The 25,709-nt window shown below is 56.5% G+C and overlaps 1 protein-coding gene across 2 annotated transcripts; it reads right to left on the reverse strand.

Moving 5' to 3' along the window:
- Positions 1-7,489: 7,489 nt before the first annotated feature.
- DDX59 (DEAD-box helicase 59) lies at positions 7,490-20,190 on the reverse strand. Of its 2 annotated transcripts, XR_005070074.1 has the most exons (9): positions 19,861-20,190; positions 18,078-18,877; positions 17,157-17,324; positions 15,640-15,729; positions 13,496-13,747; positions 13,087-13,239; positions 12,528-12,656; positions 9,892-10,565; positions 7,490-7,931 (listed from the first exon to the last, which is right to left on the reverse strand). XR_005070074.1 is itself a non-coding variant. In XM_037070513.1 (8 exons), the coding sequence occupies exons 2-8, from the start codon at positions 18,864-18,866 to the stop codon at positions 10,302-10,304; spliced, it is 1,845 nt and encodes a 614-aa protein (XP_036926408.1). In that variant the 5' UTR covers positions 18,867-18,877; positions 19,604-19,758; the 3' UTR covers positions 10,175-10,301. The 2 variants fall into 2 exon arrangements, 1 of the variants encoding a protein (XP_036926408.1); XM_037070513.1 differs by lacking the exons at positions 7,490-7,931; positions 19,861-20,190 and adding an exon at positions 19,604-19,758 and having other exon boundaries at positions 10,175-10,565.
- Positions 20,191-25,709: the final 5,519 nt, after the last annotated feature.

The raw sequence follows: 25,709 nt of genomic DNA on the forward strand, positions 1-25,709 counted from the left end.
ACATTACATTCAGCCCTTTGAAGGCAACCACGAGGCTGATGTGGCCCCGGTGACAATGAGTTTGACACCCTGCACTAGAATAACCAGACCCTGGAGACAGACCGGCAGCGCTGAGTCTGTCCTATTTCGGGCTCGTCATGAGAAGGCAGCGATGTCGGACAAGATGAACGCTGGGAACAACAGAGGCAGCCGGAAAGAGGGGACCAACTGGGAGGTGGACAGACTCCAGGAAAGGGGCCGCAGGCTGCGTCCACAGGGCAGAGCAGGGCTGTGAGGACAGGACATTGTGGACATCACTCATTCATAGGGTCCCTGGGAGTTGGAACCTGCAACTTGGTAAACCCCAAACACCAGGGAAGCTTCCTGGGTGGCCCCCAGGGCCACGGCTCCAAACGGACCAGGACCCTGGCATCACCCTCCCCAGCAGTGGAAGCAGCCCCGGGGTGCTGTGGGTAATGAACCTGTACTCATCTCAAAGTTTCCTGATGGGCACCGCCGCGGGGCACCTTGCAGTCCCAGCTGGAACCAGAGGGCTGGTCCTGCCAACCACTGGTTATCTGCGTCTACCAAGGATCAAAACTGGGGGCCCGGGGCGGAAGTGGGGAGAGAACAGCGGTGCGTGCAGCCAACTCTGCCCAAACGGGCCGTGTCCGGGCAAACAAGCCTTCGCATTCCCTGCCTAGTTCACTTGTACAGTGACACCTGCTCAAACTACTCCCTGGAGTGTCTGCTGTCGGGAACAAAGTAAGTTAATTTTTAAGGAGGTCTTTCCAAGTTCCCAGCCAACAACCACCTGGGCATGAACACCTCCAGTCCAGCTTTCGGCTCCAAGTAGAGAGCCTTCCTCCTGCGGTGGCAGAAAATGGGAAGGCAAGACGCTCCACCGCAGCTGAAAACTCTTTGCTCCTCGCGCGAAGCGATGGAAAATTTGGGGAGTTTCTACATCAGACCGGGACCTACGCCAGGGAAAGAATCACCGCCCGTCCTTCCCTAGCGTTCCCGGATTCGGTTCTCAGCCCGTCACCGCGAGGGCGGGATAGCGAAGGGAGCTTCCCGCGCCGCCGGGCGAGCCTCTGGCGGTGACAGCACCCGGCCTGAGGTCCAGCCGCCACGCCCGCCCGCCCTCCCCTCTTTCCCGGCTGCCAGGGACCGGAACCTGCTCTGGGGCCGCGACGGAACGCCGGGGCTCGGGGTCGCCGTGAGCCGACACCGCCGCCCGCACCCCCACGGCCGCGCGCCCCGCACGGCACCCATACCTCTCAGGTTCCCCACCGCGGAGTCGCCCCGACACCGCGCCGCAGCGCTTACTGCCCGCTCCCCGGATGCCCACAATTTGAATAGGCGCCCCGCCTTCTGATTGGCTGGTGGACGTCGCGTTATTATTATCTGGTTACGTCGCGTCGACACCGCCTTCTGACTGGCTGCTGGACGTCGCGTAGAGAGTTGCGTATTCACTTTCGGTCACCGCCCCCTAGAAGCCGGGGTAGTTGGCTCGTCCTGAATGTGGACGGTGGGCATGCCCGACCCACGGCAGGGGGTCTACGCCGCAGGTGGCCAACGCTAACCTGGGTGCTTAGTGAGGACAAGGACAATGACACCTGTCGATCCTCCGCATAAAAGAGGCGTAGTTTACCCACTTCCGCATCGTAAAAACGGCTGTTTGTCCCCAAGTGAATCACAACGACCCTTTTCCAGTATTTCCGATGCAGAGCGCCTAAATGGGAACTCTCTGATACGGACCATTTCCCACTTAATCCTGAAAATCCCAAACCGGAAAAGCTCTCAGTGCCTTAAATGCTCTAAAAACGTGGAAAAATAACACTCATTACAACTGTTAAGTCTCCACTCCATAATAATTATGAAATTACGAATTAAACAGTGCAAAGACTCCCAACCTGGCAAGACGTTTTTCTAGCAATTTCACTACCCGAACTCGAGCAAAACCTATCCCCAATAATCCACTTATTCTGAAAACAAAAACATGTATTTTTTTAATCCACCAGAGGGAGACAAACGGAAAGAAAACCGTTCAGAAGCGAAGCAAGTGCTTTGGAAGCCTTCTAGATTAGGTTAAGGTTTAAAGAAAAACCACTCTCTTGGACCAATTAACAGCCTCTTAGAATACAAATTTACTACAATTGACTCGATTTCATCGTTTCTTCATTATTAGAATGTGCGCTGCAGTTTCCTGCTTTGTGGGTGTTGAGTTGCCTTTGGGTCCGATAACAAATAGGTCAATGGAAAGGAATGGTTTTAAAATCCAAAGGACTAAGTTGAGAAGTGCTCAGAGCACAGCACCTGATTGCAGCTGTGGCCCCCCCAGGCCCTAATGGTGGGACCACCCCATCCCTTTCCTGCAGCCCCTTCATCCGGGAGGCTCAGTCCCCAGATTAAACCGTCACAGCTGGCGATTCCCGAGTCCCTTCCTTGTGCACAACCCTGCAGGGAGCTGCTGCAGTTATGACGATTGCTCTCTCACAGGTGAGGGAAACTGAGTCTCCAGGAAGTTGAGTAGCTTGCCTGATATTACACATCGCTTAAGTCACAGTCAAGTTCAGAGCTTGGGAAATTGGGTGTCATTGCCCAGGCTCCCCAGCACTACCCAGCATGACTGCTTCTATGAAGATTCTTTCTGGGTCTCAAATTTCTGTGACTCTTTGGTAAGCTGAGTTAAACAAACAAAAACCGTTTTAAATGTGTACTTTCTAAATTTGAATGAATATACATTAGACCAGGAGTCTTGGGTTCTTTTTTGGTCTGGTCTGGTGGATGAAGTCTTTATGAGATCAGTTGTGATCACTCAGTGATTCAGTCTAAATGCATTTAGCAATTCTGCCAGTAATTTGAAAAGAGACAATTACATTAAGCTGGTAATCCTTTCTTAATATAGAAAGAAGAGAGCTCAGGGGTTAGCAAATGTTCCAGACGCTCTTTCCTCTTTGAATCATGCAGGTTTCATCCCAGAGACGATTAGTAATGTTCAGAAACCATTGTCAGCCTCAGAGCCTATAGGGTAACCTATTTTTACCTAAAGGAAGCTCAAAGGTCCACTTAGGATGGAAAATTTCTCCAAAAGGCCAAGTCTGACCTTCAGTCAGGTACCTTCCTCCCACTGTGCCCTGCCGACATGGCTCAAGGTCATTTCTGACACCCTGTTGGGACCAATGCTGACTCGTCCCAGTGGAATTGTAGCTGTCTTCCTACATTGGAGAATGAAATGGTCGCGGAGTAAGTATAGCAACAGGTATTTCACGGTCTCAGGAAGGATGTTGAGTGTGTCCCAGTCAGTCACTCAGCTGTCCGTGTTTGCCCCTAAATCGTTCAACATCTCATTTCTTTTATTGGTGAATTTTAACGCTAGCAGTGTCTCCTAGCAAATTACAAACTTGCTAGCAAATGCTAGCAAATTACAATCTCCTGTAATTTGCACATTTATAGAAATTAGTTTTCTCATTTGGAAAACAGAAGAGAAAAAGATTTTGCCAAGTGATTGCTTCTCATATTTGTGGCTTTAAAAGGGCAGCTGAGCCCTGGCTGGTGTAGCTCAGTGGCTTGAGCACAGGCCTGTGAAGCAAAGGGTGGCCGGTTCAATTCCCAGTCAGGGCACATGCCTGGGTTGCGGGCCAGGTGCCCATTAGGGGATATGTGAGAGGCAACCACACACTGATGTTTCTCTCCCACTTTTTCTCCTTCCCTTCCCCTCTCTCTAAATAAATAAATTAAATATTTTTTTTAAAAAAGAGCAGCTGATTGCAAGAAGCCCCCTGGATGGCAGGAATCGCACTCAGAGCGTGTCCTGAGGGGAGTGAAGCATTTCTGGGCCTCGTGGCGGCACTCAGCACCCAGCCACACGCCTCTGCCTGCCCCGGCCGTTTGCATAAGGCTTAATCACAGCCGGTCCTCTGACTCACTCCAGAAACAAAGAAATCCACCATCAGAAAAACTTCTGCTTATTTGCAGCCCTGCCCCGCCCCAGACACAACGGTTTGGGGCACAAGGGACAGTTCGGAGTTCTGTTTGGACAGGCATTTTCTCAGTTTCCCCTGGAATACAAACGAGTCGAGGGTGGCGCTTCACTGTCTCCCATGACAAACAGGGGTTTCAGAAGCCATGGTGTAAGCCCATATGGACTTACGGGTTTCATTCACGAGAAATTATGCCCAAAGAATTAGTCCCGTTCGCTCTGTCCTTCCGTCTCCCAGTGCGTTTCTCAGAATCACTCTCGAATTCCTGCACCACAAGTGTCCCAGACACCCACCCGAGGAGAGGTCGGGCCGAGCAGCCCGATGCACCCGCGAGAGAAGGAAACGAAAACTCACTTCTAGTCGGTCAGTTTCTCCCCCTCTCCTGAGATTTCCCAAGGGGGATGCAAACTGCTACCCGAGGAACCTGTCCCCCTCCTGAAAGCCAGAAGCAGCCTGTCCAGTGTCACGGAAGCTACCTGTGACTGCAGTCTTCGAGTGGTGTGTTGAGAAAACGGTAATTCGTTTCAGTAATGTATTTTATTCAATGTAACACATCAAAAATATAACTTCAGCCATGTAATCAACATAAAAACGATCACTACGGGCTTGCGGGCCCAGCTCCACCCTAAGAGCCCAGTGGGCACAGTGCTGGTCTCAGGGGTCCATCTGTCTCTCTCCGTCCTCCATTATAGGAAGGAGGGAGGGGCCTTCAGGTCGGGTTACAAATGTGCCAGTCAATCGTGAGACCATTGCATGGTAGCTGGGCGAACAGAAACGGAACTCTCCGGCTCCCAGTCACTGGCCACACCCTCTGGGCCCCCATCTTCATCCATCTGGCTTTGTGGGCCCTCTCTTTGGGGCTGGTCCGTGGTTTGAGGCTGTTTCTGACTTTATGAAGTTGAAGGCCAGCCGGAGCTCACATGTCCCTGACTATCTATGCTCAAAGTAGCACAAACTTCAAAATTACGCTTTGGGCTCAGGTCAAGTGCCTTGCTCTCTCCCTGTAATTAATCTAGAAGCCTCATCACAGAACTACAGAGCACGGCCAAGATCCGAGTCAGCAAAGGCATGAGCACAAAAGCATGGAAAGAATTCTGTGCACACCCAGCCCCCATGTGCACACCTGGCCCCTGAGCCGAAGCTGAGAGATGCTTTTTGCCGTCAGCTCAGAAAGAGGGTGAAAAATGCCTTCGAGAAACAGTCCAGCACATTCCTGAGCCCCGGGCCAACCTCCCCCGTGGCCTCCGCCACTCCACTCTGTCACTCGACGCTCACTTTCCGGGCAGCAACGGCCCAGCACTGGCCCGGACTCCGAACAGGCTGTGAGCACCCCATTCCCTCACAGACAGGGGCAGTCCCTTCCTCTGCTCCAGAAGGAAGTCCCCATTTCAAGCGAGGACACGGTGACCTGGGCCCAGGGCTCTCTCCTCGTAATTTTTGGCAATTCTGTGAAGGCTCGCTCCACTGACACACACTGGAGAGATGGACTTGGTGCAGGCCCCGCCCGCGCCGTGGGGCTGAACGCAGTTAGCCCCATTTCCGCCTACTCCCTCACCTGCTTCCATCGTGAGTGATCAGAACTGTTCCCAGAATTGGGAGCTGATACCCCCCATCACAGGTCCACCCGAAACCCGACTCTCGTCCCGAGGACACTGTCGGCTCTGTGTGCCCATGGTGCTGAAGGCCCCCCGCACAGGCGCACTGACTGTGGGGACCTGCTTGCCTGCTGTGCTGGGTGCGGGCCTGTGTGGGGCCCCCGGCCTGTGCTCCTGACCCCCCCCTGCACCGGGCCATTTGGGGTCCTGGGTCCATGCTCACAGAGCCTTCCTGCCCACATTCCACTTCCGCTTCCCTTTCTGTGGAGGGAGAGGGTTTCACCGAGAAATGAAATAGGCAGTGGGTGTGGGGTCCCTCCCTCTCCGTCACCCCCCACCCTTCCAGGTCGCCCTCCCGACTGCTGACTGAGCCCCAGCTGGCATCTCTGAGGGCAGCTCGCCCCCCGCCCCAACCCCGCCCGCCGCTGCCAGGGCAGCCCGAGCTCTAGGCCGACTCTCTGCCCAACTCCGAGCCGTGGGCTGAGCTGGGGCCCAGCTCCAGACCCCCCCGCCCATTTCGTATTTAACCACAGTGGCCAAAACTGGCCAATGAGGGAACGGGCCGACTGGACTTCAAAGCCGGGCCCTGGCCCCTGGGTGTGTTTCAAGGTAAGATCTAGGCTTCAGGGGAGGCGAGCAGGCACAGCGGTGGGAATGGGAGACGGGGGGGGGGGGGGGGGGGGNAGCCCGAGCTCTAGGCCGACTCTCTGCCCAACTCCGAGCCGTGGGCTGAGCTGGGGCCCAGCTCCAGACGCCCCCGCCCATTTCGTGTTTAACCACAGTGGCCAAAACTGGCCAATGAGGGAACGGGCCGACTGGACTTCAAAGCCGGGCCCTGGCCCCTGGGTGTGTTTCAAGGTAAGATCTAGGCTTCAGGGGAGGCGAGCAGGCACAGCGGTGGGAATGGGAGACGGGGGGGGGGGGGGGGGAGGCAGAGACCGGGAGCCCGATGAGGCCACAGTGTGGGCCCCGTGGGGGTCAGGAGCAGCCAGAGTGACGTGGGGACAGAAATGAGGGGATTAATACGACAGACGCTCTGCAGTGAGGGCCAGCCCACTGAGGTGACAGGCACATGATTTGGGGAAGGAGGTGAGTGGGTGTCAGATGTCCCCTAGACCTCAGACGCGGTGTCGCCGTCAGCAGGGGACTGCCAGGCTCTGCTGAGCGAGGAACGGTCAGGGAAGCAGGGAGGTCAAAACCCTAAAAACAGTCCTGGCTCCGGGGGGAGGGAGGCTGCAGGACAGGGTGAGGGTCCAGTGACACTGGACTTCGGGTGGAGGCCCGCGCTCCTGGGGCATCGGACATGGGGATGCGTTGAAAGGAGACAGACAGGGCTTGCGGACTCAGCAGACATGGGGATCGGGGCGAGAGGCGAGTCAGGGCGAGGCGGCAGCCGGAAAAGGGAAATTTGCCTGTTCGTAAGGAAGCCTGTGGGTTGGCTGTCGGGCCGAGTTCAAGAAGAAAAGGTTCAGCGGGAAACTGAAGACACACAGCTGGGGCATAGGTCAAAGGTCAAAAGGTAGGCCTCCCCCATCCTGTTATGTATCGTGTGTGAATGTGTCTCTGTTACAGAGCATTTCAAACACAGCCCATGCAGACCAAACAGTAATGAACTTCCTGGCCTCGGTAACGACCCCCTGCTCCCCCCAGAGCCCCCAGCGCATGTTATCCTGAATCTAGACTTGGGGGGCGGGGGTGGGGCACGAGGTACGACGCAGAGAAAGTGCAGACTTGGGCGGATCTGAGAGGAGTTTCGGGGACACCTCCTCCCCTATGATGAGCCAAGCGGACGAGGAGAGGCCGGAACGAACTCCCCGGAATGGAAAAGCAGAACCGCTGGAGCTGAACCTGGGACGCAGGCACCTGCAAGCGGCTCTGGCAAGTTTTCTTCCTTCTGAGACACCAAGAAAAATAAGGACGCTGTGCAGATTTTCCAGAAAGCTCAGGCTGACATTTTACAATTGTTTGCAGACACGGTTACACTGTTCTTCGTCAGCCCGTCAAACGTAAACTCTCGCCTCCTCCGTCACGTGCCATTCTGGGCGGTGACGCCCTGCGCCACGTTGCGAAAGGCCACTGCGCACCAGGCCCTGGCGCGAACTCCTAATTATCACTGGCTGGTTTTCACACTGCGGCCCAGCCCGCTGGAGTCACGCTAAGTATGTCCTGGTGACAACAAAGGAGCCCTATCTGCCTGGAGTCAGTTTACCTGTGGCTGCCAGCAAAGTCACCTTGAATGACACGTCACCTCTTGTCCCTTAGCTGCCTCCCTCGAGCAGCAAACGTGCTGACTGTGGCCAGTAGGAAACATCAGAGGCAACAGGGGAGTTGCCGTGAATTCACCGACGGGCACAGGGGAGTGCGAGTCAGCCTGCGGACGAACACAGAACAGTTTATCAGCGAAGAAGACCTGGCAGGTGTAGCTCAGTGGATTGAGCACCAGCCTGCATACCAAAGGGTCGCCAGTTCGATTCCCAGTCAGGGCACGTGCCTGGGTTGCAGGCCAGGTCCCTAGTAGGGGGAACACGAGAGGCAGCCACACATTGATGTTTCTCTCCCTCCCTTCCCCTCTCTCTAAAAACAAGTAAATAAAATCATTTTTAAAAAAGATGCTTGCTTCAACCTGGCAATCAAGCAATTAAAGACCTAACTCAGTTTTTCTGTCCAATAACCCAGTTGCCGGCAGAGTGAAGCAAGGTCTGGGAGCACACGTGACTGCGTGAATCGGCCAGGGAAAATTCCAGCCAGGCGATTCCCTCACACGCTGAACAATCACGGTGGCAGAATACCACCCGCCGGCGTGAGGCCGCCACCACGCCCCCAGGAGAGCCGGCCCCTCCTCGGCGTGCCCTTCCTCCGTGGTCACCATCTCACGTCCTTCCTCTCGTGACATGCTGGACGGCACTGTTTATTATTTTATTTTCGTATTTTTTTAATTGCTTTGAGAGAGAGAGATGGAAACATCCTTTGTCGTCCCACTTACTTGGTTGGTTCTTGCATGTGTCCTCACTGGGGATCAGACCCACAACCTTGGTGTACTGGGAGGACATTCTCACCAACCGAGCTGCCGGCCAGAACCGAAGGTAGCTTTTTACGTCTTTAAGCGGGGGACACTTCAGCAACACGGGGACTGGTTAAAGAAAAGCCTCAAGCTGCGATCGGCAGAACACGTCAAGTGAGGAACCACATCCCTGCAGACCCGATGGCAGGAGGAGCACATGAGAGACAGATGTGCCCCAGGGAAGGTCGTGAGGGATGAGGACCAAGGATCTAAATTGGGAGAAGCTGGAAGAACCGAGAGAAGGAGCAGGAGGAGGAAGAAAAGGAAGCTGCTGAGTTGCCCTGAGCTTCCTGGGAGCGCGACCTGTGCAGGACGCAGGACGCAGGACGCGAGACCCTGGCCGTGCGCCCGAGCTGGGGACTCTGCCCCCCACTGCGCGCCCAGCTGCCGCCACCCCCAGAGTCTGAAAGGGCTGGTCAGCCAGGCCCCATGCGGCCGCAAGTGCCAACTGCCGCCGCAGGAAGGTGAATGGAAAGGACTAAGCAGAGGCAGGGGACAGACTGCCAGACCCAGAGCTGACCGGCGAGGCTGCGCCATGGCCCAGCGTCGCCTGCTTTGGTTTACGCCGTGCCCTGTAAAAGCTGGGTCCCCTGTAAAAAGCGGGTTCGCAAAGCCACCTGATCGCCGGGCAATCCTGCTTTAACTGACGCAGGAGTCGGAGTCCAGTGAGAAACCGCCCTTGCTCCGGGGACGCGGCCCACGGCTCCACAGTGCTCACTACAAATTAAGCACAGCCCTGATGCTCCGGTCTCTGCCTCTCGGCACAACCAGGGTCTTAACAGCGGCCTCCTCCCCTCCCCCGACACTGAACGTGCCCCTCCCACGTCAGCAGATGGAGACATGGGGAGCACGCCCAGAGCCTTGAGGGCTCACGCCCTTCGGGGGACCTCTGACCCCAGGCTGTCCTTTGCAGGGGGACGAAGGGACTCTAGGTAGCCAGCAGATGCTGCCCCACCGCCCTCTGGGCACATGCTGGGGTGCGAAGCTCAAGCGTTGACATTTACGTAACGTGTAACCCTAGTCAATCCCCCAGCCAGCAGATGCCAGTGGAGTCTCGCCGTGACAGCGTCATGTCAAAGCACAGCCGTCCTTCCCGAATCGAACACCATCGGCCCCATCGGCAAAAGGGCCAGAACCCGGAGCAGCAACGGAGAAGCAGCATGAGCGCAGCGACGGGCATTCAGTCAGCGGCCCGCATTCAACAGAGACCGATGTATGTTCACCAGGCCGGTGAGAGGAAAACTGGGAATAAAAGAAATGGCAAACTTACCGCGTAAAAGGTGCGCTTCCCATTTCTTCTTGCTTCTACCACTGGCTTTTCCTCGCACCCCTCCCTCCGACAAGGAGCTCCAGGCCAGCGTCCAGGCCGGCGTCCAGGCAGGACGGCAGGGACACTGGGCAAAGGGGCCGCCTTCCTGCTCCCGCTTCCTGCCACACAGGCTGCTGGTTCCGACAGCCGCTCCGAGGAATAAAAAACCGTTTTCTACTTAGCGATTCATTTTCTGACGTCCTTTTTAATGTATGAGCATTTAAAAGAAAAATAAACATGATAGTGCTGTATAAATTTGATATTCTGTTAAAAAACCGAAATGTTTTTTATTCCGTGGGCTCGCCCGCAGATAACAACAAGCAGAAATTCACGGACGGGGCCGACAGCCGGTGCGCAGGCCGGGTCCACGGTCACTTGGGAGCGTGAGCTTTGTCGTGCTTCCGGATGATGTCCATGAGGTTGGCGCCCGTGACCAGGCGGCCCTGGGCCTGCCCGTCCCGCCGCTGCTCCCGCCGCTGCTGCTCGCGCAGGTAGGGGGAGAGCAGGAGCTGCGGGGGCAGGAGGGACCCGGTGGGCTTCACCCTCTTCACGATGTCCCAGAAGAGCCGCTTGGAGCTGTTGTTGACGAAGGTGATGGCCGTCCCGTGTTGGCCTAACCTCCCCACTCTTCCCACCTGCAAGGAGCAAGGGGGCTTTCAGAGCGTCCCCGAGGACGCGGCACACCGCTTTTTCCCAATTTATATCAATACCTCACTGTTTGGGAAATAGGTTTACGGGGCTGCCACGGGCATGTTTCTAAGAAACAGCCCAAGTAGAAAAGAAGGGTGTGACCCCACGCAGTGAAAGTAAGCAGTTTCTGCGAAACTCCTGTTTCATTTCAGTGTGTGCGTGTGTGCACACACGTGTGAGATCGGGAATGGGCGGTGACCGCTGGGGGGGGGTGTGGCTTCTCCCCGGGGCGCTGAGAAGTCTCCGGCACTGACCGCAGTGCAGCTCGATGACAAGGCTGAAACCTGAACCACCGGACCCCACCCTTCACACCGGCGAATTGCACAGGAACGGGCCTACTGAGACCTTTGTACGGAGAGGTTTTATATCTCAGTATGCAGCCGTCGAAAACCAACTGTCACCGTCTCCAAACTCTAGAGCACAGAGCCCCCACCCCCCAAATAAAAAAACAGGCACGGGAACACCTATCACAATGCAGAATGCACCCCTCCTTTGACCCAGCCGGGTGGCAACGAGGAACGTATCCCTGGAGGAGCTGCGTCGGGCGCGCAGCGAACACCACAACACCGCAAACACCGGGAGGCCCCTCCGTGGGGGTCTGCGGGTTGCAGGGCGCCCCGACGTCCCCGCCAGCAGCCTGCGGAGCAGAACCAGCCACATGCCCGCACACACATGAGCGTTTATCCTGCCACACCGGTATCTGCAACACACTTCACAAAGAGGTCCAGGCCCCCCGCGGGCGGCACGGCGTGGCCCTGCCAACGCTGCACCTCGGTGGCCCACACATGCCTGTGTGACACATACACACAGACCGAGGCATTTTCTCGGACCATGAACTTGGGGGGTCACTCAGGGGAAGAGGCTCACTTCTCCTCTGATGGCCCTGCTGTCTGTGTTATTTGTGATCGCGGGCGTGTGTGTGTATGCACGTGTGCACTTTGGTTACTGACACAGGCACACACACCCCAGCACGCGGGCACACCTCAAGGAGGCCCGGAGGTCTCCACGTCTGCCCCCCGGCCCTAGGCCCCCCGCAGAGTGACAGCACAGTGCCCTGTGAGTGACGGAAATCCACGGGGCTGACCTGGGGGCGGCCGGAAAAGGTTCAAGTTACATCGGCACGCTCCGCAGGAAGCCCTGGCGCTTCCGAGTGCTGCAACATTTTGGGAAGATCCCCATCGGGAACCACTGCGAGTTCGGAAGCAAACGTCTCGGTCCGTTACGTGACGGCAGGCAGAAGGGGGGGGCGGTGGGGGGCCCCTGGGACAGGGGCCTGTCCAGCACGAGCCACTGGGACAACACTAAACAAAGGCACGGGGAGCGTCCCGCGGGCCACCGGGGGCGGGGGCGGCAGAGCTGAGGCCCAGGACATCGGAGAAAGGGTTTCCTTGAAGGGCCTGAAAGCGGAGCCGGGAAGGAGGGCCGGGCGGCAGGGAGGCTGTGCAGCGCCGAGGGCAGGCTCTGTTCCTGCGGGGAAGCGGGGCCCCTGGCTGGCGTCTCTGGCACCAGGGAGAGGAGCTTTAGAAGGGAAAGCCTAGAACGGACACGGACACGGGGGCGAGGAAGGCGAGATTCCCGAAACAACCAACACTCTGACGGGTGCTCTTCGTCCGGGCAGACGCAGCACCGTGAACCAAAGCCCCGTTGTTTTCTGGTTATAAAAGCCACGGAACATGCTCGCGGCAGAGAGTGAGAAACAGAAAGGGAACAGAAAGAAACCAAAACCCAACTACTTACAGAAATTTAGCTAACATTTCAAAAACAAAATTTAGTTTACACGCATACATACATGTATACCTAAGCAGGAAGAATCAGGTTTTACGTCCATTTCAGAACTTGCTCTTCTCTCCGCCACACTGACCCCGCCTCGCCCAGGGAAAGGCGCGGTGCCAACACTGAAGCCTCACCTGGTGCACGTACTCGTCCATGCTCGAGGGCATGTCGAAGTTCACCACCAGCCGGACCCGGACCAGGTCCAGCCCTCGTCCCAGGACCCCCGTGCTCACCACCACCTCGTGGTCTCCGTCCAGCAAGCCCTTCGCAGGAAAGCAACAAAGCACAGCGTTACCTACTGGGGCGGCCTTCCCCTCTCTGACCTTCCTTCCACGTCACTGCAGCGGCTTTTCAGGACTCGGGTCTTAGTGTCCCGGACAGGAGGCGCTGAGTCCCTCCCAAGCCCCCACGTGACTTTTCTCCTCACGTGCTCAGGCAAACCTGCGCCGGTCCACATGGACCAGACGTCAGGAAGCGGGGCTTCTGAGCCAGTTGGCTCTCTAGCAGACACCCCCTGGGGCCCGGGCTGACCGCTCCCAGCCACAGAGGCCAGCGAGAGGGGCAGTTCACTGCAGTCACAGCCACCCTCGAGTTCTCAGTGGTTAAAAAGGTCTGCTTCAAACACCAGCTGGCAACACAGCGTCTTTCCAAAAGGAGATGCTCGCAAAACAGACAGGGCGCCGCGCCTCTGACCTGTACTACACTCCTCCTCTCGTCCTGGGACTTCTCCGAGTGCATGGACGCGCTCTTCAGACCCGTGACCTTGCGGACCGCTTCGCTCAGCAGGTCGGCTCCGAGCCTGCAGCCCACGAACACCAGCACAGGCGGCTGGAACAGCCTCTCATCCTGAAAAGGAAAACGCACACTTAACACTGTGCGGAACACAGCTGACCGCGGCTCAGGTTTCCAGAGGCGTCAGGATAGCTTCCCTCAAACAAGGCTGTAAGTGGCTCTCACAGAATCCTGGACCAGGCAAGGCTGCTGATTACCAAACACTGAAGCCAGATCTTCCCGAAGCTGCACCACACACCCAGTCTCCTCCTAGGTCCACCAGACGTGCAGACCTGCCCTGCTGACCTGGGCCGGCAGCTCTCCAACTCACGTTCAAGATTTCAAACAGCTTCTTCTTCTTGGCGGGCTCCTCCACCCACAGGACGATCTGCCGCACGTGGGCCCCCGGCAGGTTCTTCTCGCCGGCGGCGATCCTCACGGGCTTGTGCAGAAGCTGGCCGGCAAGCTGCTCTATGCCGGCTGGGATTGTGGCCGAGACCAAAATGGTCTGAGAGCCGCGAGGAATGTGTTCCAAGATGTCCAGCACTTGCTGCTGGAAGCCCATCTTTAACATGGTGTCCGCCTGGAAGAAAGTCATTCTACGGTCGTCTGACGTGACGTGAAAACCCCCAGCCACCCAAGGAAAGACCCGCTGTTAACAAGGGAGAAACGCTTACATGGAAGTACCGGCCACAGCGTCCGAAGACAGAGGACGGACTGGGAAGCGAGACCCGTTAATCTAACATTGCGTTTGGCGTACCGATGTGCTTGCAACAGTGCACACCTCAGACACAGCGAGAGCGGAACCGAGTCGGGGGAGACCAGACCGAGGGGCACACACAGGCGCCCCCGGTCCCCAGTGAGCTTCGCCCAGCGTTCTGGGGCACGCTCTGTGCTCAGTGCCGCCCCACGGCTTTGTCGCTCATGATGTCCTTGGTCCCCGACAGCGCAACAGCCATCTGCACTGCCAGCGTCACTTCTGAGGGCCCGCAGGGCCACACCTCCGCTCCCCAGACCTTCACTGAGCAGCCAAGCATGCTGGACAGTCAGGCTGAGTGTGTGCCACGTGCCAGGCAGCGTTCCGAGCACTGGCCACGCCTCAGGACACCCGTGAGGCAGCCCCGCTGCAACCCCACTGTACGGGGAGGGCCCTGGGCCCGTTGCACGGCGACCAGCAACCTGGCGGAGCCGAGACATGGACCCGGTGGCCTGGCTCCACAGCCACGTCCTGCGCCCCGCTCTGCGCTTGGCACGCACGAAGGGACCCTGCCTTCAGAGACGTGCGGGTCTAGAAGGGAAGCTGAGGGGCCAACCCAAACCTGCGATGGGCACGTCCTTGAAACAGTATACCTCTAAATGACAGCACCGCCACTGGCCAGCCACTCCCCACACCGCAAACACTGAGTTTCCCTCCCTCGCAGGGGCCCCAAGCCACCTTGTTCGTGGAAGATGACGAAAATGCTGTGCAGGGAAGCCAGCAAGAAGGACGCTGACCACAAGTTCCACACCAGGCCACTTCTCAGGCTCTCAAGAGGGGAGAGTGGAAGAGCGGGGTCCCAGCAAAGGGGAGGGCGCCTGGTCGCCCGTTGGGGGCAGCGGCATGGCTGACAGAGCACTGCCATCCGGAGCGCTGGGCGTGCTGTTCGACCTCACACAGGAGTTCTCGGCCCACAGGATGTTGTCACAGTCCCTACGCCACCCTGGCCACAGCTCTCGGGGGCCCACGACTCCCCCGAGGCCTCACGGCAGGTGCAGCAAAGCCTCCAAACCTAGTCTTTCCAGCACTGCGTACTGGGGCCCAGGGAAGGCAGGCAGGGTGGCTGCCCGGCCAGCACCTCGCACCCCATGTTTCCGATCGTGGCTGGGTGACGCCAGGCCCCTGCTCTGCCGCTGCTGCTGTGACGCGTGTGACGGCAGCTGTGTGCTGCAGGCAGATGGGCCGCCGCACGCTTGTCTGCTCTGGCACTGGCTTGATCTCCCGCAACACACGTGTCCTCTTTGAATACGCCAGGCGGCCCACAGTGCAAAATGCCTCTGTGCTCTTGTTGTAACACAGAATACCACAGACACTTCTGCCTCCGTGGAGAGAAAAGTTAAAAGGCCACACAACTGGCGTCATCACTACCTCCCAGTCTCCTGCTGACCGCGGCCTGCACTGACTCCGCTGTGTTTGTAGGGAAGTGGCAGCCAGCACGTTCAAGGCAGGCGCCCCTGAGAACGCAGTGCAGCCAAGCTGTGTCTTCTGCCCCTCACAAACTGCGACAGCTGCAGTTCCCTGTCATCCCCCCCACCCCCCCGGAGCCTGGCTGCGGTCTGCACCACGCGAGCCCAAGCGCGGCCCTTAGAAAAGACCCTCCGTCCTTCTCCTTCGGGAGGGGGGGAAACGCCTGGATACACAACAGAGCCGTGTAATGGAACGCGCTTTTCCTGAACTGCAGGGCGCTGCGTGACCCTGTTTCTACTCGCCGTACTCACCTCATCCACCACCACGATCCTCACGCCGCAGAGCTGGACGGAGCTCTGCTTCACGATGTCCAGAAGGCGGCCAGGAGTCGCTATGACGACCTGAAGGAAGGGGACAGGCCAAGGGGAACATTGACGAGCAAGCTGGGAGTCTGGTGAAGGACAATTCAGTGTGCAAGTTCTCCCCCCAAATACTGAGTAAATACAAAGGGAAAAACAAAACTTGAGGGAGCTTGGCAGGTCCTCTCACTGGGAAAAAAACCAACTGAAACTGTGTCCTTTAAAAGGGCAGTGTGAGAAGGACAAAGCATCTCTTCTGTGACGTTCCTGTCAAAAGGACATCACTTTCGTCAGTTAGAAAACATTCGTCAAAGTAAGTCATTTCCAGTCCTTGCAAGTGTCCAGATGGGGGGGAGGGGACAGACTGAAGAACCGTCCCCAATGGAAGGGATGAACGAGACATGACAACTGAACGCAACGCGGGATTCTTTTTCTTCAGTTTTGTTTGTTGGTGTGTTTTGCTCTTTAGATTCCACACACGAGGGACACGCGGTATTCGTGTTCTCTGCCCTGGTCCGCCCACGCTGTCGCAGATGTGAGAGTGCATCCTTCTTTCTCGGCCTCGTCCTGCCCCACTGTGTGAGTACACCACAGCCCTTCCCTCCACCTGTCTGGTGACGGGCACTTAGGTGGCCTCCAAGCGCGGCCACTGCAAAGAAAGCTACGGTGGACACGGGGGGCACGTGTGCTTCTGAATCAGTGGGTTTCTGCAGATGGGGGCCCAGCAGTGCACTCGCGGGGTCACCGTGTGGTTCTGAACCGGAGTCCCATGCCACAGAGTCTGAAAGGACAATTCGCAAACGCGAGTGGCCCGAGGAGGACATGACAGCACCTAAGCCCCGTGCGCACACGGTGCATGGATGTGACCCGCCCGGTTCTGCAGCTGCACTGTGGTCACACGGGAGAACGTCCCTANGTGGGTTTCTGCAGATGGGGGCCCAGCAGTGCACTCATGGGGTCACCGTGTGGTTCTGAACCGGAGTCCCATGCCACAGAGTCTGAAAGGACAATTCGCAAACGCGAGTGGCCCGAGGAGGACATGACAGCACCTAAGCCCCGTGCGCACACGGTGCATGGATGTGACCCGCCCGGTTCTGCAGCTGCACTGTGGTCACACGGGAGAACGTCCCTATTCCCAGGTGTCACACCCTCGAGTATATGAGCTTTGGACCCTTCGACAAATCCCATCTTTCCGAGAGTCACGTTCTCGACCATAAGGGTGAAATCAGCCACGCAGCCCCAGGAGCAGACATGACGGTCAAACGACACCTGCGTAGACACCCAGCAGCTGCTGGCACGCAACGCGCACCCGATGAATGTGTCCTTCCCTTTCCTACACAAAACAAACTTTATAAAAACGACACTTGGCCAGAACGTAAGGGCCATCTAAACTCACCCACGAAACCTTCTCAAGACAGGACCCCTGAGGTCCATGCTGCTCCGAGACAGCCTATGGAATCGGTGCTCACCTTGACGTGCTGCCGCAAACGGTGCAGCTGGGGGGGCAAGGGCAAGCCCCCGACCAGGAGCGCGGTCTTCATGCGCGGCAGGCCTCTCATCAGCTCTTTGGCTTGTCTCTCTATCTGAATGGCCAGCTCCCTCGTCGGGGTGAGAATGAGCGCGGACGGACCCGAGCTCTGCGAGGGCGGGGAAACAAGTCTCAGAACGGCAGCCACCCATCCCCAAGGCTATACGGGCCAGCTCTTCGGAGCTCCCACGAGCACTCTGCTCCCGCCTGTGCCCGTGAGCCTGCCTGGAAGCGAGTCCTCCCGCCTCCTGCCCGCTGCAGAGTTTGTCTGCAAAAGCCATCATGGAGAGAGCCTCGCCTCACAGAACACGGGCAGACTCTGCACAGTGCAAGCTCAGGCCCAGGTGAGGCGTCCACCATGACCAAGCTGGGCCGGCAAAGTCGCACTCAAACGCCGTGATACTCCTCACGTGGCCGCGAGGAGCCAGGTCAAGGCCGGCTGTCTGCCCTTGACCTTCCCTGTTGGATTTCTTCCGGGTTCACGTTCTCTGTCCAGAGAACTTACTTGTGGGCACACCCACCCTATTTCCTGCCCTTCGCTCTGTTCAGGCCCTGCAGGAAATGTCCCCTGAATCTTGACCGTCGACTGCTGCATTTTTTCTCATGTTACCTTCCCCTACTCGTTGGTTTTTCAAATGTGTTAGGAAGAAAACATTTTGTAAGGAAAGCAATCTTTGAGATCTTCAGTAAAGGTCTTTTGTTCGATATCACGTAAGCAAATATTCCTTAGAATTATGCTTTTCAGATACAATACAAACTTCTACATATTCAGTTTCAGCTGGCAACTCGAACATGGTTGAGTATAAAAGCTGGTAAATACCTCCCTTGTTTCTGAGAAGGGTCCACTTGAACTTGAACTCACCTCCAGCAGAGCTCGGATGATCACAGGAAGGAGAAAGGCAGCTGTTTTCCCAGATCCGGTGTCAGCGCTGGCCAGGATGTCCCTCCCCAGGAGACCGACCGGAGTCATCTGCATTTGGATGGGGGTTGGCACTTCATAGCCCGAGGCCTTCAGGTTGAGGTTCAAGGCCTCCGGGAAACCACAGTGCTCAAAGTCAATAATGGGCCTGGCAACATCTTGCCCTTGAACTGAAATTCCCAGCTGCTGTTTCAGGTGTTCCACCTGGTCCTCCTGAAGGCTCGAGATGAAGGGATGCTCTTGATACACATACCGCAGGGGAAGCGCAGACTCGGGCTGAGAGCCGGCTCCCTGTGGGCGGCTCCCCGCGGCCGTCTCCTCCTTCCCCTGAACCTGCAGCAGATGTTTCGCTTTGCACTCCAGGCTGCACACGTCCTCATCTGTCTCGTCGCAGATGTACTCTCCGTATCGGCCACAGACCACACACACGGGCTCCCCGGGCTCTGCCCAGCGCTGAGTCTTGGAAAACGACTTCACAGGCTCTCCAGGCGGACAGCTGTCCGTGGCACCTGCCTCGGGTCCCGCCTGGGGACTGGGGCAGGGACACTGTTCTGCACTGGGCCTGCCGCTGGCCGTGGCTTCTTCTGCACTGCCAGCATCAGCTGGGTGACCGTGACCACTGCCTTCGTCCCACCGGAGGCCTTCTACTTCAGGTTTCACTCTCTTGGCCACACAGCCTTTGCCGTCCTCGTGAGTGTTCCTCTTGACTTTGAGAGAGCGCGGAACAAACATCCTTCAATGTGCTGTGGAGGGAAGTACATAGTGAGATTTATTTTACCTGCCATCAAGTTCAAGTATCAAGTACCAGGTGGCTATCCTAGAGTCAGCCCAGTGTCCCTGGACTTTGCCTCAGGGGACCAGGGAGAGCATCGTGACCACACAGTTATCAAGCTACTCTCCCATCCACCAGTTCTCTGCTGAGAAGACTGATTCCTTTTCAGAGCACACGTGTGCACACACGGGTGCACACCACATGGGCACACAGGCACAGCCTACTCCTGCTTGCTGGCTGCTTGAGCTCCAAAAGAGCGTATTAGGGAAATGGGGAGTAAATCCTATCGCCTTTTCACAAAACAGGAGCGGTACTTCCCAACGGGAATCTGTAAAACCAAACCACGGGGCACAGAGGAAAGGGCTGCTCTGGCCCAATAAGTAACAGCGACGGCGCTGGGGTGCCCGAGCCCGGTGTTTAGTGCCTCTCGTGCCACCTACCCTTCGCGGGCTCCCAGGGCAGGGGCTGCCCGCACAGAGACACGCGGGTGTGTAAGACATTGTGCTGTGTCGAGCCTTAGTCCAGACACGCGCGTCCGTGGAGGACACCGGCCACGCGGACACCAGGGGCTCGAGGGCTCCCCTCAGCGCTGGGGCCGGCCGGACTCCGCGGTGCCCGCCGTCACCAGACACGTCTGTGCAGCCCAGGGCAGGGGCTGGGAAGGACGACCTTCCACCCAACTCGGGGACCAACGTACTCATGCACAGTTTTCTCAAAAGTCGGTCTCAGGACAACCGCCCGATTCCACCGAAACGCAGCTGCGTGTATGCAACCGCTACCCTAAGGCTCCGGGGAGGGAGACTCTCTGGGTGCGCTAAGAGCCGGTGACGCAAAGTCGCCCAAGGCCCACAGGAGCCGGCTCCCGCGGCCGCCCCACCACCTTGCTGTCGCTGCCCTACCCCCGCCGAGCCTCCACCCCGCGCTCCCAGACCCTCCCAAGCGCGCAGCCCTCACCCTGACCGCGGCCCGCACCCAGAGCGCCTGCGCATCACGGCGGCCCGCGCTGAGAGCGCCTGCGCATCACGGCGGCGGAGCTCCCAGGGCGCCTGCGCATCACGGGGCTGCTAGGAGACGGGCCGGGAGGGGCGCTGCGGAGGGCGGGAGGGAACGCCCATCCCAGGGCCGCGGTCTAGGGCCCGGGTCCCTGAAGAGGCGGAGTCCCGAGCCGCCGGGCCCGCGGCGTCCCCTGAAGCGCAGAGCCTACTTTCCTCTAAGCGTCGAACTGGGCTTCCGGCCCACAGGCTCCGCCTCACTGCGACTGGGAGCGGCGTGGGGAAAAGAAGCCCCTTCTCCAGCATTTGGGAGGGAAGGCGGGGCCAAGAGGGAGGTGGGGCTATGGAGGGGCGGGGCCGCAGCCCGGCGCGCCGTCCACGCCCCCTTCCCGGCTCCCGGCCTAAGGCAAAGCTCGAATCCAGATTTCGGCTGGACGGCTCGCGAGGAGGGGTGGGTGTGGGGATCCGGTAGGAAGAATTGACGCGATGGCGTGGGCCGGGCTGGTGAAAAAGAGTCAGACGGCCTCAAAGGGCGGAAGGGGCGGTGCGGGGCCTGGCAACCTCATGAAGTGGGAAGTCTGCGGGTGAAGGGAGGGGCGTAGTCCCCGGAGGCCTGGACACAGTCCTGCTGCCTTTGGCTGGCAGAATGACTCTGAAATTAAACAGGACGTTTCATGTGGCGTGTGTGAGATGCCTGCCGGGTGATAGTTCCGCCATTGCCACACCCATCGCGACATCCGAAAGAATAACGCAGCCACAGCTCCTGCGCCGCTCTGCTGCGCAGCCCTGCGGGCCACGTGTGCACGTGCGCACGTAAGGGGCAGGGGAATGAGGCTGATGGCTTAGGAAATATCTTCATGTGCCTTCAGTATTTTATTTCTATATTTTTAAATATTTTATTCTTTAGAGAGGAAGGGAAGGAGAGAGGGAGAGAAATATCAATGTATGGTTGCCTCTTGTGAGTCCTCTGCTGGGAACTGGCCTGCAACCCAGGCATGTGCCCTGACTGGGAATTGAACCGCAGTTGTTTGGTTTGCAGGCGGGTGCTCAATCCACTGAGCTACACCAGCCAGGGCGCCTTCAGTATTTCTAGATAGTTTCAGCCCGACGTTTGATGCATGCAAAGTAATATATTGACTATAAATAATTTTAAAGCAAACTAAGGAAGTGACGGTTTGTGACCGCGTCATGTTATCCGTATCACCCGCATACCCGTGCCCTCTGGGGTCCTGCTGCTTCCCTGAACCACTGTCCTGGGCTTGGTGTGTCTCTCCTCGTCGTTTTCAGTATTTTGGCACAGTTGGATACGTTCCTAAATGATGTCGTTTCATTTTTCTCCTTTTTGAGCTTCATGAAAATAACATGTGTATACCCTTGCCAATCAGCGAGTTTCTGACTCATGTGCACGAAGTGTGAGCACATACATTTGTTCTGCTGTTGTATTGTGGGCCTGTAGTTTGTGTGGAGTTGTTTGCCCACTTCCCTGCAGACGCTTGAGTTGTCGCCAGTATTTTCTTATTATTAGAGGCAAATTCGCCATGAAGCTAATGAAATCTGAGCGTCAGGGCCACTCCCTCCCATGGGCCCCTTGGCCGTGTGTTCACATGGTCGTATATTTTTGTAAACGCTGCGAAAGGAACATATTTGAGCCACGATGGATTAGGGCTGCCTTCTGCCCACACTCGCAGTGCGTCTCAACCTGGGTGCTGATGGATGCTGCACCCGGGCATCTGGGGACCCCACCAAGGGGGGTGGGTTGGGGGATGAATGGACCACACTGACTCCTGCAGCATGCGTGAGCAAGGTTTCCCAGTGTGTTCACATTAGGCCGTTGTCCTGCACCCCACAGCAGGGAGGTACGGGCACAGATGTCTTGTCAGCGTGTGACAATGTCCCCCAGCACCCAGCCCTGGAAGCAGTGCATGCTGGGGGAGAAACCATTTGAGTTGTAGGGAGCTAGAATGTTCGCTGGGTGTGTGAAGTCGTAGGCAGGGTGCGTAGCTCCGAGCAGTGACCAGTCAAGTGGAAGTCCTCTCTCATCGGGAATGTGTTCATGATTGTGTGATTATGCACCTCCCGCCCATTTTCACACACAAAATATATCAGACTCCATGAGTTGGTAGGTCACAAACCTGTTACAAAACTTCAGTGAGTCTGGATGTGAAGACACATGTTTTTCATAAATGTTAATAACAAAAAGATGTTCAACAAACCATGGTAAGAGAAATTTCATCAGTTGTTCCAATACTATCATTTAGAGCAATTTTTTCCTCCCAATCCAGGATCCAGTCCAAGATCCTTTCACTTTCTTTATTTCTGTGCTAACTTTTCCTTTAAATTTTTTTAAAAATATGTTTACTGACTTTAGAGAGAGAGGGAGAAACATCGATGTGAGAGAGAAATACTGATTGCTTCCCATACATGCCCTGACCAGGGATCAAACCCACAATCTAGGTATATGCCCTCACCAGGAATCGAACCCCCAGCCTTCTGGTGTGTGGGACCATGCTACCACCCAGCCAGGGCAGCTCTAAATGAATCAAAAAGTTCTTAAGTTTAATATAGTCCAATCAAGGGTCATGGTTTTAGCCACCACTTTTAGAATGCCGGGCACTTCCCAACCCTCTGGAAACCTCAGAAATAACTCCCACTAACATACGTTCCGACTTTCAGCAGCCTTCTTCCGGAAGACCTGGGACTTGGCCGTACGCGTTCATATTTACCTGTGGAAAACCCGTCAGTTCTTACACGCGGGATGCTTCTCTCTTAACACGCGACCTAGTGAGTGACAGCTCCCTCCTGCGTGTGCGTGGACGGAGCCTGGTAGGGTACAGCAGGCCCCCCACCTTCCGGGGTTAGCGGGTCGGAGCTCAGAGCCTGTGCCTCTGGCCACCACGTGCACTTTCATCAGGAGCTCAGATTCGAATTCCCAATTAGGTGTCCCTCACCAGAGCACGGTGTGGTCCAAACCTCACTGGCCGTGTTTCCTCCCAGAAGTCTTCGCCCACGGGGCGTGACTGTCCTCTTTGTGGGGCGGGGCCGCGGGAAGCCTTAGCTGAAGTGGCTCACGTGGAAACCACAGACACGGTCCAAGTTCCCTCCCAGTCTGCATGGTGCTTTGTGGCAGGGAGGGACAGGAAAACGTCCGGGTGAGTCAGTGAGACGAGAGCTATGGAATTCATACCCTACATGCCCCTTCTCAGAGGTTGCCTTAAGCCGTGCCTCAGAACAGGAAACGCTGTAACAATGCGGGCCGACCTGCCTGTCATTCTCGTGTGCTGTTGAGACATGAACAGAAGCAGTAATGCCCATCATTCTTTCATCCAGGAAACTTCGGGGTGGCACCCAGTTTACGGCCACTCCTCACTCTTGTGATATGGGAGGCTTGGGAAACCTGTGTACATGTTTGTGATGGGAAGACAGAAAGCACAGGGCAACAGCACTTGAGGGCCACTGATATTTTTCCCCCACTTCGTCATCGCAAGGTCCCAGACCACTGCCTTCGGTCCTTTCCCTGGTAAACAGTGGGGCAAGGCCTCCACGTTCTAAAATCTGAATTATTGGCTCGTTCGACAGCTTTATGGACTCTACCAGGTGGAAGGCTGCAAACGCAATGACGAACCAGAAAAACAGGCTCCGCCCTCACCCAAGCTTCCCCTAGAGAAGGGGAGATGCCCCAGGGTGTCACCGGACACAGAGGACAGCACGTGCACCAGACGTGGGGTTCGGGAGGAGCATTCCAGAGGACATGACGAGGACACGGAGATCCGAAGGCCTAATGACAATTGAGGCAGCCACGCAGGACAGAGAAGGGAGGACAGGCTCCCGGGAGAGTGGGGCGCGTCCAAGGAACTGACCGAAATTGGGACCGAGTCCGGTTAGGGCGAGTTACGCCGGCGCTAATACACGGTCCCCGAACCTCAGCAGCGTCTGACCACGAGGGTTCCTCTCTCACTCAGGTTGCCGTGTGGAGAAGTGGCGAGAACAGAAGGAAGAGGCCGAGATGGTCCTCCCGGCTGGAGAAGACGGCAGCCTGAGCTAAGGCAGCGGCAGCGGGGTTGGGGACAGGTAGACAGAACCAAGGGCAGGTGACAGCTTGTCCCGAGGGGACGTGGACCTGGAAGAGGGCTCAGGGATGAACACAAGCAGCCTACACAGCGAGGCCCTCCACTCGCCGCAGAGCAACATGGGGCTACAGGCTCTTAGAGCCATGGGTTTAATGCAATGGAACAGTAATTATTTTATTGTGAGTAACTTTAGCAACGTCTTCCCGCCTCTCTCAAGTACATTACAGACATTATGGTCTCTGTGACCGATATTATTCTTTCTGCCCAAACTCCAAGCACAGATAATGTTCACCGAGGTGCGTAGTTCTCAACAGCGAAGCGTCCGAGATGCCACCTGAGGAGATGCCTCCTTAAGACTATTTTACTACCCCACACTCACCCTGAAACCGGGACTTTAGGAAGGTGTCATCGGGGGTGGGAAGAGCAGACTGGTACCGAGCTTCGAAGCCCGAGCTGCGAAGCCCAGTTCCGTAAACCGTAGCAGAGTCGGGCGCAGAGAGGTTTCCAGCAGAAAACGAGGTCGAATGCCTGCCTCACTCCATACACAGAGATGGACTCAAAACGGTAGGCTCAAATGTCAGAGCTAACGTGTAAAAACTCTTGAAGACAGCCTGGGAGTAATCTTCAATGACAATGACCTTGGGGTAGGCAAAACCTCCCTAGTTACCAAATCTAAAGGCAAAAGGAACAAATGGATACATTGAAAACTTTTGTGCTAGATACGATGCTATCCAGGAGGACAACCCACAGAATGAGAGAAGTGATTTGAAATTCACATATCCACCTGATAAGGGTCTAGTATCCAGGACATATAAAGGAGTCTTACAACTCAACAATCAAAAAAGAAACCCAGTTTTTAAAAGGGCAAGGGATTCGAATAGACATTTCTCCTCAGAAGATGTACGAATAGCCAATACCTACATGCAGAGTTACTCAACATCACTGGCTATCAGGGAAACGCAAATCAAAACCACCCCACACTAGTTAAGGCAGCTATTTAAAAACCAGACCGACAATCACAAGTGCCGACAGGGAGGCGGACAAACTGGGACCTCTGTGGGTTGCTGGTGGGAACATAAAATGCTGAGGCCGTTTGGAACGCAGTCTGGCAGCTCCTCCAAATATGAAGCCCAGAATTACCATGTGACCCAGAAATGCTACTCCTAGATTCCTCGGAGAAGCAAAACCACGCACATCCGTATTCACGGCTGGGCTGCCGGTGGCAGCCTGTGGAAACAGGGCAATGCCCATTACCGGTGGGCGAGGGAGGCCCGGTGAGTAACAATGTAGCACGGAACAGGAGGCTTGGACATGGGCTGGGATGTCGGAAAGACCGAGCTGAGCGAGAGAGGTCGGGCACGCACTGTGACTTCATTGATACGAAACGTCCAGAACAGGCAAATGTTTAGACAATGCGGGTGGTTGTTCCGGGCAGAACAGGGGGCCCGTGGGGTAGGAAAAATGAGGAGTGACGGCCGATGGGATTTTTTTGGGGGGGACACAATGTTCCAAATGGCACTGCGGCGATGGTGTTGTGCAGCCCGGTGAATGCTGAATACTAAAAAACACTGAACTGTACACTTAAAATGGGTGAATTGCATGGTATGTCGCACTCAATAAAGCTTCTAAATAACACTTTCAGAGGAACAGGTTTTGGATGGTGAGCTTTTTGTTCATCAGTATCTTCCCCAGAGAACAAGTGTTTCTACTTGTAAGAAAAAGAAACAAAGTTACTGGTGTAAAC

This window comes from Sturnira hondurensis, unplaced genomic scaffold (assembly GCF_014824575.4).
Source record: "Sturnira hondurensis isolate 20B ecotype Veracruz unplaced genomic scaffold, ASM1482457v3 Scaffold0018805, whole genome shotgun sequence".
Classification (NCBI taxonomy): Eukaryota; Metazoa; Chordata; class Mammalia; order Chiroptera; family Phyllostomidae; genus Sturnira; species Sturnira hondurensis.

Excerpts from the sequence above, each read along its gene's own strand:
- DDX59 (XM_037070513.1), bottom strand. The coding sequence starts at position 18,866 with ATGTTTGTTCCGCGCTCTCTCAAAGTCAAGAGGAACACTCACGAGGAC. Across the intron at positions 13,240-13,495 it reads AGCTGTTTGAAATCTTGAAC|GATGAGAGGCTGTTCCAGCC; the intron begins GTGAGTTGGAGA and ends TTTCCTTTTCAG. Across the intron at positions 10,566-12,527 it reads TGGACGAGTACGTGCACCAG|GTGGGAAGAGTGGGGAGGTT; the intron begins GTGAGGCTTCAG and ends TGCTCCTTGCAG.